The 17,081-nt window shown below is 53.0% G+C and overlaps 1 protein-coding gene across 1 annotated transcript in view; it reads right to left on the minus strand.

Moving 5' to 3' along the window:
* Window positions 1-10,578: 10,578 nt before the first annotated feature.
* ZGRF1 (zinc finger GRF-type containing 1) overlaps window positions 10,579-17,081 on the minus strand; it is a 43,048-nt gene continuing 36,545 nt past the window's right edge. The window contains exons 22-27 of the mRNA XM_090288995.1: window positions 16,330-16,457; window positions 14,045-14,168; window positions 12,666-12,842; window positions 12,395-12,529; window positions 11,447-11,708; window positions 10,579-11,356 (exon numbers count right to left, since the gene is read on the minus strand). Coding sequence (XP_090145121.1) covers window positions 11,184-11,356; window positions 11,447-11,708; window positions 12,395-12,529; window positions 12,666-12,842; window positions 14,045-14,168; window positions 16,330-16,457 — 999 coding nt within the window. The 3' untranslated portion in view covers window positions 10,579-11,183. The remainder of the gene's footprint in view (window positions 11,357-11,446; window positions 11,709-12,394; window positions 12,530-12,665; window positions 12,843-14,044; window positions 14,169-16,329; window positions 16,458-17,081) is intronic.

The raw sequence follows: 17,081 nt of genomic DNA on the forward strand, positions 1-17,081 counted from the left end.
CCTACCGAAGGGAGCGGGAGCTGGGGACGGAAGAACACCAAACGGGCGTCAACGCAGAAGCGAAGGTGTCCCGGGGACGCGCGCCAGAGAGGCGCCCAGTTGGGGAAGAACCCCCCGGCGCTCCGCGTGGGGAGCCCGCGCCAGCCCGCCGGGTCCTGCGTCCGCCCCGAAAGGGGCAGAGACCCCGCGACAAAGGTCTGCGCGAGCCAAGGGCGTTTGCACGCGGTGGGGACTTGGTGCGGCAACCGCCCTCCGTGTTAAACACTTACTCAGCTCGCTCTGCAAACGTGCCTGCGGCCTGGGCAGGATGCGTGCTCCTCCCGCGCGGGTCTCGTGAGTGTCCTCGTAGTACGTGTCCGTCTGTCACTCAGTCCCGGGCTGGCGGCGCCCGGCACGCGACCCCCAGACCCTCCAGTTAAAGTGAAGCGGGTTGTGGTTCAGTGGCTGCGTGTCTGGCACACGACTCTCCTTAAAACCCCTTATATACCCCCCAGAAAACAATCGGATCGCCCCCAGGCCTCCTTCCCTCCCCTCCCCCCTCCCCGCTGCTCCCTTTCAACCGCTTTATCACCATTCGGTTCTTTCTCTGCCTCCTCCCTTCCCCCGCCGGCCACCCATCCCCCCCTCCGCCCCCCAGCCCTCTCCTCTCCGGCACCCTCCTCCCCCGCCCGCTTGCCCCTTTATCTAATCAGCGTAAAATGGTTCCAAGCACCCGCCGGAGCTCGAGGCTGTGGTGGGAGCTCGCAGGCCGAGGCTGCAGCCCGCGTCTGGTGATTGGAGGCTCGCGCTCGGCTGGAGCGTGCCGCTAATTTATTAATGAATGGAGGTCGCGAGACGCAGCTGGCCAATCCGCGCGCCCGGGACCCCGGGAGGGCCGCGAGCCACGCGCGCTGAGCCCGCTATCTTTCAGCGGCTCCGCAGGGGTCGGGGCTCGGGGGGCGGCGGGCCCCCTTCCCCCAGCCCCCAGATGCGGGTCGGAGCCCCGGGAGAGCGGTCGGCCCTGGTGCCGCGCGGCCCCGGAGGGGCAGAGCCTCCTGGGAGCCGCAGCAACAGTGAACGATTTTAAGCGCATCACTCGGTGAAGGGAGCAACGAGGTGTGGGTGCGCGCGGTCGTACGTGGGACAAACTGCTCGGTTCCGCAGAAACCGACGCCGGAGGCTGACGGGCTCCATGCACCGAGGCATCTCCTGGGGGGGACCTGTGGGGGGCGAGGCTTTCTCAGGACGTGCGACACATTGAGGCTCCGGGCCCTGACACGGCTCCCTTTTTAGGGGGACCCAGGAGGCCTCCTGCACGGCCGGCAGCAGCCGAGCTGAGGTGCTTCCGACCGGTTGTCCCGCCAGCGCGGGGGCTGCGCTGACATTCGCGTGTCTGCTGCTCCGTGCGGGCGGCTTTGTAGGGACAAGGGGCCGGCCCTCCCGATTTTCCGGCTTTTCAATGTGAGAAAAAGCTCAAGGGCCACTGGATTCGGGGGGAACTTGTTCTGAATTGCTCGCCGGCCCCTCTCTGCTCCCCCCGTGCTCACGCCCACCCTCCGTCGACATGTTGACGGGGCTGACTTTTCCGGGGTCAAACCCCGAGCCCCCGGAGGAGTGTGCAGGGCCAGTGGAAGACGGGCGCGGGGGTGGATCCGGGCTCCAGCTTGCAGGGCGGTCTCTTGAGATCCCTTCTGCAAGGTAAGTTGAAGCCAGAGCACTTGGAATGTTAGGGGTTGAAAAGTGACAGAAGAATATTATCTGCACGTCTCTGTCCTGTTGGGTTTGTAGGAATTGGAAGCGAGTTGTATTTCAGGAGGGGAGATGAAAGAGGTTTGGACTTGTGCAAAGTTTTCTTCCGGGCCGTAAGAGCGGGACTGGAAGGCACCAAGTTAAACAGTGAAAATTCGAGTCCTGCCAGAGGGACTGTCACCGGAGGCGGGTCCCCAGCCTCCCGGCTCCTTCCGTCTTGCAGTTATGTGAGACCCGCCGTCTCCACCGTGCACCTCCATATTTGTTTAGTGTCTTTCCCGCCTTTTAAAGCAAACCCCCTAAATTTAAAAGCATTATTTTCCCACATTCCTTGAGTCCTTTCAGAGCAGATTGATCTTGTTTGTTAGAGGCGCAGGGATTTAAAAAGAGAGGAGAGATGCCCGGTCTCTGCAGAAGGCAGTGCCCACCTGCATCATGAACCTGCTGGATCAGAACCTCACGAAAAGCTTGGATCAAGTGACAGCACAGGAGGGAAAGACACCTGAAGGCCCGTCAGCAGCGGTTTGCAGGTGAAGGGCACTGATACCAGACAGACAAGGAAGCTCTCTGAGGTTCTGGCTGGCTGGGCAGAGACTGAAGTGGAGTGGATGCGGGGTTTTTGTGTTGCCTTGGATGAAACAGAATGAGAACCAAGGTTCTGAGGGAGTGATCGGAGTACTGAAAATCAGTGCTGGAAGGGCAGCATGAACCTTGAACATCTGCATCTCGCCGCAGCCAATGGAAAACAAGGGGCCATTTCTCTTAGCTCCTGTATGGACAGGGGGTTTCAAATGCTGGTTTAGCTAGAAAGTGTCAGGTCGTTTTTATGGGAATGCAGCTCAGTGGACACTGAAGGGAAGCCTAAGGAGCCTGGTGTAACCACAGAACAGAGAACTGCTGGGTGCTGGTGACACTCACCAGGGGCTCCTTTAGTTGACTGTGAACAGTGTTTGGGGTCAGATCCGCCCCCCAATGTTGGGTTCTCCCAAGATTTCGTGTTTTTATGATGCACTGAAATGTCCATGCATTCCTCTGTCGAAATCCAAACCTTCTGTACTCTCTGAGCACGAAAATAATTGTAATTCACTGTACCCAGTAATGGGAAAGTATTTGGGTCAATTGCATGTTTCTGATCCCAGGAACTTCCTTCAGAAGGAAAAAGTATGCCAAGAAACTTAAGGCTGTGTACCTAGTCAAAGACTGGCATAAACTGACCTCCACATCAATGTAAAGATGTCACGGAGTGTGTAGGACTTCACTTCCAAGGGAAGGACCTCTGGGCATAGGCAGTGTTGTGAGTTAATTGCTGTGCAGAGTACAGGCCTTTCCAAAAGCAGCCTCGAGACCGCTTTGCACATGAGCCTAAGAATTTCGGTGGTGTGGGTTGTAGCAGCTTTTGAGAGAAGCATCACTTCTGGTAACATTTTTGGAAATATCACCTACTATGAAGACTGTTCTTTTTTTAGAAGAAACAACGCCAAGAAAAAAATGTAACTGCCTAGGGCAATGGACAAGCCAGCCATTCATACCCATTCCCAGAATTCCGTGTGTCTGGCGTTTTGCTGAAAGAAAGCAATTTGGATTTGCAGTCAGATTTGCCACGATGTGACGGACGCCAGTGTCCTTAGCTGGACTCTTGAGTCCTCTTTTAACTTAAACGAATTCAAGAGGCACTTGTGTGGTCCACAAGATTGTCCCGGGGCAGCGGGGCTGAAACGTGGGGGAGGGGGACGGCAGAGGGGCCTGGGCCCCGGGTGGTGACCAAGGCGCCACTGTCCACCGCGTGAACTGTCCTGAAGGGTCAAACTGTTCATCCCCAGCCCCTTTCACTGCGCGATCACTTTAAGGGAACAAAAGCTCAAAGCAGGCGGTCGTCAAGAAAGGGGACACAATGATTTACACTCAGCGCGGCCCCAGGAAGAGGGGCCCAGTGGTGTGGGGACCGCGCAGGCGGCGTCCCAAAGTCTTTGTTGCTCTGAGAAGCTTGAACTCCTCCGCGACCCGGCCGAGTGGAGGGTGGGTATGGGCGCGGGGCCACCACGACATCGCAGCCACACTTCGACCACACAAAAGCCAGAGGACAGTGGTCCTCGCGCCAGTCTCGCTGTTGCAGGTGGAGGGGAGGGCGCCTTTCCCAGAAAATGCAGTGGTCCCCAGGAGCCAGCCTCCAAGGCACAAACTGCAGATGCCTCCCTGAGTCCTGGCACCTCGGCCGGCCGGGGGTGGGGTAGGGGAGGAGGGGCGGCGAGAGGTCCTGTCAACAGCGGCAGGGCCCCCCCCCCTTGCGGGCCAGCCCCTCCCCCACTTCCCCCGCCCCCATCGTGTTGGGCCTGCGCGGGGCTCTCTGTCGCCCTTGTTCTTCCCACCAGGGGCCCTTGGTTCCCCCCACCCCCTGCCGAGTTGCGACCTTGTCCTCAGGTGACAGGCCTGATGGGGACAGGAGCCCCCCTCTGCCTGCGGAGGGGACACCGGCTGCTGGGGAAGTGCAGTTGGGACGCAAACTGGGGCTTGGGGACACTTAGCAGCCCAGCCGAGTAACAAAGCCCTGAGGATTCTGAGACGTTAGCTAATCCCGCCTAATCCGTCCCCTTTGCGTGGGGACTGCGCCCGCCACAGGGGCCTCTTTGTCGTTCTTGTAATTAAATCCCGTCCCCTTTGTGCTCCAGCAGCGACAGAGACGCCTCCTTTGGTGTCACCCAGGCAGCTTTCCTTTGGTGCCTTCTCAACTAGCAACACATGACGTGGTGACAGGCAGAGTTTGGAAAGGCCACTGTCACATGGGGCTTGTTCAGAGCAATGCCTCAAGACCCAAAGGTGACTGCTGTCCCTGCTGTCCCTCCTGTGGAAAAGGCCCAAATGCGTTTTCTTCTGGAAATACGCCCGCCGTCATCACTGATAGAAATTAAAAGGGCGGTGGTGTGACGGAACATGGACTGTTCAGCAGAGTTGGGTGACCTGCCCCTGTGGGGACAGGCCATGGGGTCACGGGACCCACCCACAGGTCCTGATGCGCACAGGCCACTCGGGGATGGGACGGGCGCATCAGCCACCGCGCGTGCCGGGAGCCATGAGTGGGTGACACATGTCACTATGTGACGGTGACATGGGGCAAGTGTGTAGGCTTTGTTGACATCAGTGTTGGGACAGGGCGAGGACACGCTTCACTTTCACGGATCCAAAGTAACACTCAGACCCCAAAACATTTGGGGTCCACTCACCGCTGATTCAGGCATCCTGTCACCCCCACCCCCCAATACTTCCCAGCGCCGACTGCCCCATGCGGTCTAGTTAGCGGCTGCAGCCAGAGCCTATGCCATGGTGTGATGACGCAGTGCCCGAGGGCAGCGCCGTTGGGTACCGAGTCCGGTGCGGTTGGGCGGTGTCTCCAGGGCAGCATCTCCACGCCGGGTCCCAGGAGCGCAGAACTGCAGGCCGAGCCCTGCGGCATCCTCTGCGTTCTCCTCCCGACAAAGGTGGGGCTGAGCCCACGGGATGGAGGGACCGGCCGGTCCCTGACCTGAGGCAGCCCTGCAGGCCTGCAGCTCTATTCCCTGGGGTGCAGTCCAGGGTCACCCTAGCTCACCTGAGCCTTTGGGGGCACCGTGGGCCCAGGGCGCCCATGACGCAGCCGCCGCAGACCGTGACCTCTGGTGCCTTCACTTGGGCCACCGCAAACCTGGGGCCCCGCAGCTTCTGACCTCAGAAGCTGTGCACCCCGGAGCCGAAACACAGGGACAGACCGGCGGCTGTGCCAGTCCTGGTGGCAGCAGGCCTGAGAGCAGGGAGGGCCCCAGCCCCGGGCTCTGAGGATATCGCTTGTCCGTGCTACGAGGGACGCCCGACGCAATGGGCTGGCAAAGGCTGGGGAGCGGGCGCTTTTGTTCTTCTCCTAACTGGCATTTGATGCCAATCTTAGCAGGACGGCACAGGCGTCAGACGCGGGGCCTGTGGGCGCACGGTGCCGCAAGTTGCCTTAGGTCCCAGCTCTGGATCGACACCCCAATTCCTATTCCCGCCCCCCATTTCTATCTCTTTTGCGCTGAAGTTTACTGTCCTTCACTTGCATTTTTCCAAGGGTCAAAGGTAACGAGCACCTAGACTTAGGGATCGAACCTGCAACCCTTTGGTTATGGGGTGATGCTTCAACCAGCTGAGCCACATTGGCCATGGCTCCACCACTTTTCTGTTAGATATATTGACAAATCTGTGGTGTCATTTGGCTGCCATTAAGTGTCTACAAACAATGTACATAGTGTTGGCTTCTGAAGCACTACTTTAAGCCAACATCATCAGAAACGTAACTGCAAACAGTCACGTCAGGTAACCAGCAGCTGCGATGAACCGGGGTCCCCACAGACACCTGTACCTGGGCCCGAAGCTCCTCCCAAGGCTGGGAGTCGCCCCATGAAATGATAGAAACACCACCACCTGGGTCCTTCAGCCCAGTCACGGAAATGGACCTCCCCCACCAAGGTCGAAAGGGAGCCTCTAACGTGACACCACCGAGGAGGAGACTGTCGGGGGCCCCTACTAGCCACTTTCTCCTCTAGTGACAGGGTCCCCAGTTCTCGGGGAGGCGCAGGGCCAGGAGTGGCCAGTACAACCCAATTGTAGCCGCTGAGGCGTAAGCAGAAGTGACATTGCGCAATGTCACGTCTTCAGAGCGGGAGGCGTAGCTTTCTCTTTCCCCTCCCCTCCCCCCGCTTTGTGGAGGAGGGACGCCTGGCTCCCCACCCTGGGCCATGAGGAGAGGACCTCAGCTGCGATGGCGGCTCTGCGCTGCTCCCTTCCGAGCTGTGTGCGCGACAGGTCAGCTGGTACTTGCTGAAGCCGCTGCTGCGCCTGACACCTGAGTGAGCCCGAGCTCCCAGTCCCCACTCCGTGGAGTGACAGCGAGGCAGACACTCGGCTCCAGGATGGTGACAGCTGGGGCCCTTGGTGCTGGAGAAGGCGGGCGTCTCCTGCAGCCCCTCCTAACTCGGGGAGGTTGTGACCCAAGGTGGCTGAGCCAGCAGGTGCAGGAAGCTGCCTCAGCCCTCACTAGTGAAGCCTTTCCAAGTGCTGAGGCCCTGAGGTCAAATGCGAAGCTGGCTGGCACATGGCCGAGCAGATAGAGAACACGCGACATTTCCCAGGGCGCACATGCAGAGATGCCGGCTGAGCCCGGAAGGGTGTCGTGCTGGTCATTTGCTTGGGTTTCCTCAGAGGCCTGATCTACATAAAACAAGCTGCCATTTCACGTACAGGTATGTGAGCTGTGGCAAGTGTCCACACCTGTAACCACCACAGTCAAGAGACAGCAGTCTCATCTAAAAACTCCCCCCACATTGACTCTGCCCCCTCCGTGGTCACTGCCAAACACCAACCTCTTTCTGTGCCTGTATCTGTGGCCCTTTGAGTACGGCTTCTTCTTCTAAAAAAGATCTTTATTTATTTTTAGGGAAAGGGGAATGGAGGGAGAAAGAGAGGGAGAAAACATCCATGTGGGGTTGCCTCTTGCTCACCCCCAACTGGGGACCGGGCCCACCGCCCAGGCCTGTGCCCTGACTGGGAATCGAACCAGCAACCCTTTGGTTCACAGGCCAGTGCTCAGTCCACTGAGCCACACGAGCCAGGGCTGAGTCTAGCTTCTCTCAGCTCATAGTTCAATTTAGGACAGAGTTACTCATGCTGTAGCAGTTTGTCCTTTTTACGGCTGAGTAGTATTTCCTTGTCAAAAGGCAAACCACACAATGTGAAGGGACAGTGCAGCACTGGTGCCAGGTGTGGCAGCTACTTGTAGTTCTGACCAGGAACTGGAGACGACCCCGACTGCCACGCTCAGGGCTCTCGCAGATAGACGGCTCGCGCATGCAGAGGGCCCGGCACACAAACGCAAGTTTCGAACATCTAGATTCAGACACCTCACCTGACACCCTGAGTCTGTCCTCGTGTGGTGTCACCACGCGGCTCAAGGGGCCATTGTTCTCTAGTCACAGCGCTGGGCCCGTGACAGCTGAGTCACAGGCCAGTGGGAGATGGCATCTTATCACACACGCAATCACACATACATTGTGCTGGCCAAACATTTCATTTAATAGCACACACTTTTAATTTTCACCAATAACTATTGATTTGGATATTTTGAGTATGTTGGCTCTCTCCCACGTGGTAGAACATTGATTGTTCTCAATTAATGTTTCAATTGGATCACCATCAACTTCAACAGGTCTACCCGACCGTGGAGCATCACCCAGCGAGAAATCTCCAGCACGAAACTTCACAAACCACTTCTGACACATTCGGTCAGTCCCAGCACCTTCTCCATACACTGCATAGGTCTTTTTTTTTTTTTCATTTCAGTTGTGTTTTTATCTTTCTTGAAATAATACAGCATAATAGACCAAAAATGTTGAATAGTTTCTTCCATCTTCAATATTAAAATGGCTACACAAAAATTCACCATTTTGATGTTTTTTTAAATGCACGCTGATATGACCACTGTCACAACACAATCTAACAAAAGAGTTTCAAATGAAGTTAAAGACAACTAAGCACTACTAGAGCCATTGTACGGAAAAACCCAAACAAATTTTTTGGCCAACCCAGTATATTCATACACACACACACACACACACACCCCTTCATTTACTGGCAAACTGAACCAGATTTGCCCAATTAGAAAGAAAGGTATTAAGGAAAATCCATAATTAAGTCCAACAGAAGGGTTAAAAGACCAACATAACTAGTGCTCAGGGCAGGAGGAACTCAGAGGTGACAGTGATATTTGGGTTGTATTTTTCTTTAGTTTAGAACCAAGTCATGCTGATATTACCAAAAAACACAACTTGAATGAAGCATACATTTCACTCATGACTAATTACAAAGCAGGCATTTCAAATCAGTGTAAAGCTAATGTTTTTAGAGCAATTATTTAATTTCCAGGGTCCATTATCTGTCAAGTAAATCACCAATTTCCATTTTATTCTTATTTAATATAAAAGAATTGAGTTAGCACAAAGCTATTTCACAGCTGTCTTTAAATTAAAGTCAAGGGCAGGCAGCATTTGGGATTTGCTTTGGCATCTCCAACTCAAAGACTCCTTTTGTTGAAATATTAAAGAACACCAAAAGTTAATTTTTATTATGAAGTTTAAAGCTGGGTTTCATAATCTCAGATTTTAAATTAGGAATTTTCACAACTAACTCAAATATTGAAATGTATGTTCATAAGGATAGGGCTGGTTACAGAGATGAACATAAAGCATATTATTTTTAAATCTATTTTTGATAAAAGAATCACCAGCTTAGCTATTAATAATTTTTGTTAACAATCACTTTTTGTTGTAGTAAGTAACAAACTGAATCTTCTGGCAGCAAATGTAGCCCTTCAAAGAGAAGTCATCCCATTTCTTTAGTGAAATATATTCACTAGGAAGGTATATACAGTGAAAACGAATAAATAGTTAATAAATTGTTACATAATAAATGAACCAAGGCAACTGATCGGGAAGTGAGTGTCTGAGTCCGAGGGGGCTGTAGGGTTGGGGTCCCGTGACCCGCATGCAGTCGGGCAGAGGGGCCTGTGGGATGGGGCTGGGCTCCGTGCACCTCGGACTCGACCCAGCAGGTTCCATTTCCCCTGACCCTTGGCTTCATCATTTATGAAATGGGGAAAGGATCTGTTTTCACTAGGGATTAATGTAATGTTTTGAAAGAATCTTGAAAAAGACCCTAAGACACATACCCTGTAAAGCAGAGGCAACCAATGAGCAGACTGAAGCCTAGAAATTCCACTCTATTTCTATGTGGTGCATAGAGACCTTTTCCATAGGTAAAAATCTAGAACACCCTCACATAACTGGGTCACTCACTGAACCCGTCAGGCGGGACCACTGTTCGAACATTACTGCTCTCTATCGATAGGCACCAGCTCTCGTTGTAAAACTGGCTCGTTACTTTGAGTACAGTGTAAAATCATGAGGAATTTGTGTCTGTTGTTTATTGAGTGGGAGATTCCTAAAAATCCAATCTGTATCTATCCAACCTTGAAATTTGAGAGAAAAAAGGCAAAGCAGGCATTAGTCTGGAATTTGGAGATTTTTCTATATCAAGTATTGTTGTGGCTTTTTCCTTTCTGAAAATAGAAATAAAGGCTGTACTAATATTCAGGGTCCAGACAGTATGATTTACTCAACACACATCACAAACCAGACAACCCTACAATGGTCAACACCACGCAGTCTTTATTTACTAAGCTTACCTCCAAGAAAGTCAGTAGCTTCCTGGCTCCTCACTGGCGTTCTGAAGGCAACGAGAGCTAAGCGTCCCCCGCCCCCCCCGCCCATGGTGACTGCGGGGAGGGTCACGTCACGCGTGCGCGGCAGCTCCCAGTCACCCAACAGACACACCCTCGCTCTGCAGCCTCCAATGGGCACCACCCCCAGCCTCTCCTTGGAAAATACTGCTGAGACCCAGCTCCGCTGGCTGGGAACTGACTCCAGGTCAAGCCATGAGGCGCGGGTTCGGTACCCGTGAGACCAGGGGCGGGAGAGGGGCTGTGGGGCCAGCGAGTCGCCGGCTGGCGGTAGACAGGCCATTTTTATTGCAAGTAAAATTGCAAGTAAGCAATTCTCCACACCTTTAAAATGAGTATTGAGTGGCTTGGGTCACAGATTTCGTTAACTCCTAAGGGCTGCGTCAGTGTCAATTACCATCAAGCCCTTGCCATTTCTCCATGTGGGAGGAGTCGATGCTCCCTTGTTAATAAACCCAAAACCATGACAAGGTGTTTAATTTACTCACATATAGAATAAAAGCACAGAAAACAGACAGAGGCAATTGGTTAGCAATGATTTTCTATAAGCAAAATGTATTCTTTTTATAATAAAAAAAGTAAAATCCATCATATACTATAGCTACCAATAATCTAGGCAAACAGGTGCGTCAGAAGGACGCTGGAGGCACCAGCGCAGGCCTCTGCTCCCCTCCGTCCCCGCGCCCCGCCCGCGCCCGGGCGACCGTCCAGCGTTTCCGTCTCCTCGTACTCACTCCACGTGGCGTTGTGCGTCTGTGCTCCGTGCAAAGTGACCGCGCACGAGCCTGAAAACACTCGGACGGAGCAGCCGCCCAGAGCAGCGTCCTGGTAGGGCTGCGGCGAGTGCTCTGACCGATGAGCTTTTGAGACAGTCACTAAATTTGGAAACGACACTGAACACGCCAGGGAGGCTTTGTCCCCTGTACCTTTTATAATTGTTTTTAGCACAGTTCTTAATTTTTACAAAAATTTAATTTTTATTAGATTTTATAACCTTCAACAACTGCCTATCTTACTATAAGGAATGTACACATTTTGGAAAAGGACATTTTTACATGCATTTCCTGAACGTTCCTTAAATATCATGAAGTGCTTTTCGGTAACAGGGCGCTGGGCGAGCGGGAGCGTGAACCGGTGCCCTGCGAGGTGAGCCCGGGTTCTAAGGGTGCGAAGGCCCCGCGCCCCGCGGCTCTGCGCACGAGGCCCGCCTCCCGGTTCCTCTCCCCGCCTCCGGCGTCTGCTTCTGCTCCGCCTGCTTTTCCGCGTAATCTTGGAGGAGCCGGAGCAGCCGCGGTTCGCACTGGCTCGCGAGCTGCAGCCCGTCCTCCCTTCCTGCAAGGATGCGAGCGTGAGGCAGGCCCCAGCCAGCCCCCATGTGCCCTGCCCGCCCCGCACCAGCCCCAGAGCGGGCACCCCGGTCACCTGCGCAGTGCTGGAGGATGCGCCCCCACAGCCGGTTTTCCCGCAGACAGGCCTCGCTCCCCACGATCAGCAGGTGCCTCTTCCCTCGGGTCAAGGCCACGTTCACCCTCCTCTCTGAGTCGATGAAGCCCATGTGTCTCGTCCTCACACAGGACAGGATCACGACCTCCTTCTCGGCTCCCTGGAAGGCATCCACCGTGGACACCTGCACGGCCCGCAGGCTGGGAAGGCCCAGGGCCTCTGTCCCCAGCAGGTGGCACACCTGCGGGGGAGAGGGCACGTCACACTGAGGGGACCAGAGGACGAGGAGCCAGAGCCCGCATGGCGACCGTTTCAACTCAACTCGAGTAGGAATTTCACTCTTTTCTAGGACTCAGGTGGATTTGCCTACTTTCTAAGATGACAAATAAATAGGTGACAATATAAATCATGAAACAGGCCAAAAAGTGTTGACTTATCTGTTGCGGGGAAGCTTCTTTGGATACAGTAATTTAGATTTAATACACTGATAATGAAACATGAAAAATACTAAAAAAAACCCCCAAAACCCAAAGCTTGTTACAAGTAACTGTCTCATATACACATTAATATCTGGTATCTATCTCTGATTTACTGATAAAATATAATAATAATGAGAGAATATTTTGGAAAACAGAGATTCAATTCCATCTGTCCCAAAGCACAAAACACATTTTCTTCCCTCTAATTTGTTTATTTGCATTTTTGCTCCAACAGCTGTAAACTGAATTTAATTAAACCTTGTTAAGTTTACATTTAATTATACAGAAGAAAAGCCAGACCAGACACAAATCAGAATGTTTCCTGCTGAATACATTAATTACGATCCCTAAAGGTTTTCAAGCATCAAACCAAACCGTTACAAATACAGTATCAGACACTGTGGCAGGAAAGGACAGGACTTAACGAAGTCACAGATGCCCCACAAACCTTGCGCATCTGGGATCTGTACAATGTAATCACCCCGATCTCTGAGCCCGGTATTCCACCTGCAACCAGCGACTGAATGAGCTTCAGCGTGAAAGCAGCTTCCGCCACATTGTGAAAGCTGTTACCTCCTTCAATCTGGATTGAAAAGCAGATGCGGAATTACATTTCCCAGAAAGGCTGGGAAAAAACGGGAAAATCATAAAATCAGCAGCCACAAAATTAAGGCCGACACACGGTGGTGTTGGCTCGCGGCCAGGCGGCCGCCTGGCACCTGCTCTCGCCCTTGCACGTTGTAGAAGCACAGGGTGGGCAGCCACTCCAACAGCGGGCTCCGCTCCGCCTCCGAGACGCCGTTCCTGAGGTTCCCGCCGTAAAACAGGTCGTTAGCGACAGCAGTGATGGCAGGGTGACAACGGTACTGGGTTCTCAGCACAACCGGCTTGTGACCCTAAGACATTCAAATGCAGAAAAAGAAGAACTTAAAACAGTACTTTTTTCTTAAGGGGAGAAAAGATAGTATTTTAAAAGCTAAAAGTACTGCCATATTGTGCTCTTAGTAAGTGAATTACAAACATCAAGTAACGATATAATTTTTTAAAATTACTAGAACTATTGTCATGGTAAGTTACTGTTACACCACAAAATTATAAAATATAACCTGTGTCACACCTTAGACTCACTCTCTAGTAGCCAGCGTGATGAAAACTCGCACCCTCCCGACTTGTCCCGTCTGGCACGAGTCCTCTATCTGTCCCTTAGCTGTCTCAGCTACCAGGTGGGCTGTTTCAGTACCATGGGGCTCGTGTTCCAGCCACCCCGACTTTCTCAGTCAGGGCCCCAAAGCGCAGGAACAGTGATGCTGGCAATCCAGATACGCCCCAGAGAAGCCATCGAGTGTATGTGTGTGTAGGAAAAAACCTCATCTATGTAGGGCTCGCATCCGCGGCTGCAGGCATCCATGAGGGCTTGGGACGTCCCCCTCGGATAAGGGGCAACTATGATGTAACTGAGTACTGACATGAGCTACAATGTGGATGAACCTCAAAAACGTGCTGAGGGAAGGAAGCCAGACACGAGAGGCGACACAGTGAGTGGTTCCAAGCTGCAGGATGTGGACACTGTGAGACAGAGATGAAGTATCCAGAGAGAGAAATGCGCCCAGACTGAGCGCAGGCGGCGGCCGTGGGGGCAGCAGCGAGGAGGGAACGGCAGGAGCTGCTGTGGGTCTGGGGCTGGTGCCGGGGCGAGCATGCCTGGGCAGCCGGAGGCAGGCAGGGGCGGCGCCTTGCCGTGAACGCAAGAGCCGCTCCTTGCTCACTTTAAGATGGTGAATTCTGTTATGTATCAACTCAATTAAAAATAGAGCAGTGATTTTTTTAAAATTTAAATGTGAAGTAGACAGAGGACATAGATAATAGATTATAGGGTGCTTTAATTTTAGTGCAAAAGCAATATACTTCCTATCTACTACTAAAGTGCACAGGAAAAGGACACCATAAAGGGGTACTTAAATGACAGGGTTCTGCTCATCTGTAAGATGAGTGCTTTCTAAATAACTCCAGTTACAGAGAAAGAAAGACTTTTATTTTCCATCAGCCGACACAGTGTGTAACCATGAGGGGCAGTTCTGCTGGAGGTTAGCAACAGTACCATTAAACAGAGTCGATCAAAAAGAGTTTGTTCCAACCCATGTTCGTGGGCCGCGTCGGATCCCTGAATTGTAGGAGGAAGCTGTTTGGGATCTCCCACAAGAACCAGCTTTTCACATTCAAACCTACAAAGCAGAATTCAAGTTAGTCCAAGCGACAGGAAAAGCTTGCATTGGCATTTACTGCACCATTTTCCAAATGCATTTCAAAGATTTCAAACACCACCACCATTCAGACAACAAGGCTTCCTAGTGCTAACAGGCATATTAAAAGGCTTAGAAGTTATGCAGTAAAGAAATCCTTTACGTAACTTTATTTTTCCACATAAAGCCTATTAAGTATCCCTGCCTCTGCATGGAATCTGTGTTTCACAGCACAGACTTTGAGGAATAATGACTTTTAGGATCTATAAATGTAAACTTAGAAGCTTTCTTAGAGGTCATTTGGCTTCAACTCTTGTTTTAGGATGAAGTTAATCCGGCTCTCAGGGGCTGTCTTTCCAAACAGGAGTAAGACGGGGAAAATGCCCACGTTTTGTAGAAAAAACTACAATATTGTAATTTATAGGAAATATCTATTTGGTCATACAGATGACAGAATCTGTTTGTCATACACTGTGGTCTTCATCCACAATTCCTGGCTCCCAGCTCTGGAAACCCTTGGAATTTCCCAAGTGTGGAAAGTGATCAAGGTCTTTTGTTTGGTGAATGAGGCAACTTTTTGCAAAGCACCTAAGGATGGAGGCTGGTTGCCGGGGCAACCATGTGACTGAAGAGATGGAACTCACAGTCCGACCTCCAGGGAGGGGCCGGGGGCTGCAGTCAGCCCATCACCAGTGGTCAGCGAGTCCATCAGTCACGCCTGGGTAATGAGGAGTCAGAGCTTCCAGGTTGGTGACCGTGGAGAGACAGGAGACCAGCGGCCTGAGAGAGCTGGGCAGCTCTGGGCCCCCCACACCGTTTGTCCTGGCATCTCGCTCTCTGCCTGGCTGGGCCCGAGTTACATTCGATCCAGTGCAGACGTGTCCCTCCGAGCTCCGTGAGCCGCTCTGGCAAATTAATGGAACCCAAGGGTGCCAGGGTCATGGGAGCCTCTGATTCACAGGCAGCTGGTCAGAAGTCCAGGTGACAAGCCAGACTCATGATCAGCATTGAGTGGGAGGGGTACCTGGAACCCCCAGCCTGCACCCACGTGGTCAGAAGCCCGGGGGTGCGGCCGGCGTCTGCAGGGGCCTTTCAGGACCAGTCCTTGGCCTGCAGGGCCAGGCCGTCCCCGGGGAGCAGTGTCGGGACTGAGCTGGACTCCTGGACACCCTGCTGGTGTCTGAGAATTGCTTATTGGTGGTGGGGAACCCCTCCTACCCCACGCTGGCATAAGGTCTGGGAACCCCTATTTCAAAAGCCTGAATTCAAATCTTAGCTTTATGTTCCATGGACGCGGCAAGTTATTCAATCTCCACAAGCTGCGTGTTCCGTCAGTAACCTGTGTGACCAGACCGCGCGTGGCTGTGGGGAGGACTTACTAAAGCATGCGCACAACACGTTCAGGGTACGGTAGGTGCTCCAAAGTGTCACTCCTCCCCCTCCTCACAGGGCCTTAGCAGTCAGTCCTGCACTCCTGGCTCCTGGGTGGGGGCCCCGTCACCCTAGTGTGCTCAGGAAAGCCCCAGTCCCAACAGTGAAAGCTGTGATCAGGCCCCACCGGTCCCAGCCAGCCATGACAACTGCGTCAGCCCTCTGCGCCCAGGGACAGGCCTGCTGGCCTGACTCTTCTGCCGCCTTTAGGGTTCTTTAGTGAGAGATGCTCTCAAAGCACAAGGTTTCAGTGACTCAGAGAGCTTAGAAGATTTCAGTCTTCTGAATTCTAAGACAAATTCTAATTTTCAACTTATTTTCCTCTATATACTTCATATCCTTTCATAATGTAAAACTCATTTTCAGAAACGAAACATGGGAGTTCTATAAGGCGAGGCAATGGAAGAGCAATTCCAGGGCTGGGTTCTCAGATGGTGGCCAGAGGCGCCTCTCACCTGGCGAGACCCGGGCGGCTCTGGGTGGGTCCCGGCTCAGGAGCCACCGAGGTGCAAGGACCCCGTGGGCCAGACGTCTGAACTGCCATCTAAAACATTTGGATACCCACTCCCCCGAATGTCCCTCTGCATTCTTAAAAACAACCAGTTTAGTACTTGAACTGCTAAGGCTTTCACAGACACTCGGCAGGAGTTTGGACCGAGGGAGCATTCGAAGCAGCCGGGACACCTGGCGCCCTTGGAATGGACGGGGTTACCGTGCGACGGGCAGGAGCGAGGCCGGCTCGGTCATCTGGCTGCACTCGTCCAGCAGCACCACTGGGAAGCGGAGGCCGTCCATGCAGGGGAACGGGCAGGCAGCACAGGTGGCCCCGACCACGCAGACCTGCAGGACAGGGAGTGCGCTGCCGTCACCATGTGCTGGGAAGCGAGGGTGTGTTTCCCAAAGGCTCGCAGCGAAGTCAGAGCTTGTTGGCGGCGAGAGCTGGCGATCGGAAGCCACAGGGCATGGTGGCCAGGGCCACTACGCCCCTGTAAGAGGAAATCACGGGACACAGCTACTGAAGCCACAGCCTATTCATGAGCATGAAAGGCGCGGTTTTACATTCAGAACGAAGGTAGTAAATACCAGGATTTTTAAAATGTCAAGGACAGCAGACATCATTTACCCTCCTTGATGAGGCTGAATAAACACAGCACAGGCTGACGTTCTCTGCGGAGCGCCCTGGACTCGCTGGCCAGCGGCCTTGGCATAACCGTCTAGCAGGCAGGCCCCCAGTTGGGGGCGCACAAGGGGCCACAAATTGATGTTTCTCTCTCTTTCTCCCTCCCTTCTCTCTAAAAATAAATAGAATCTTAAAAAAAAAAACTTAAGAAAAAGAAATAAATAAAATGACCCAGCAGGGGACACTGCTTGCTGCCCCTCTGAGGTCACTCTGTCTGGTGTCTGTAACTGAATCTGACAAAGACCACCTTATTACGACAGCCCTAAAGTGGTGAATCAGGAAGC

The sequence above is a fragment of the Furipterus horrens genome, unplaced genomic scaffold (assembly GCF_987537825.1).
Source record: "Furipterus horrens unplaced genomic scaffold, mFurHor1.1.pri manual_scaffold_10, whole genome shotgun sequence".
NCBI lineage: Eukaryota > Metazoa > Chordata > Mammalia > Chiroptera > Furipteridae > Furipterus > Furipterus horrens.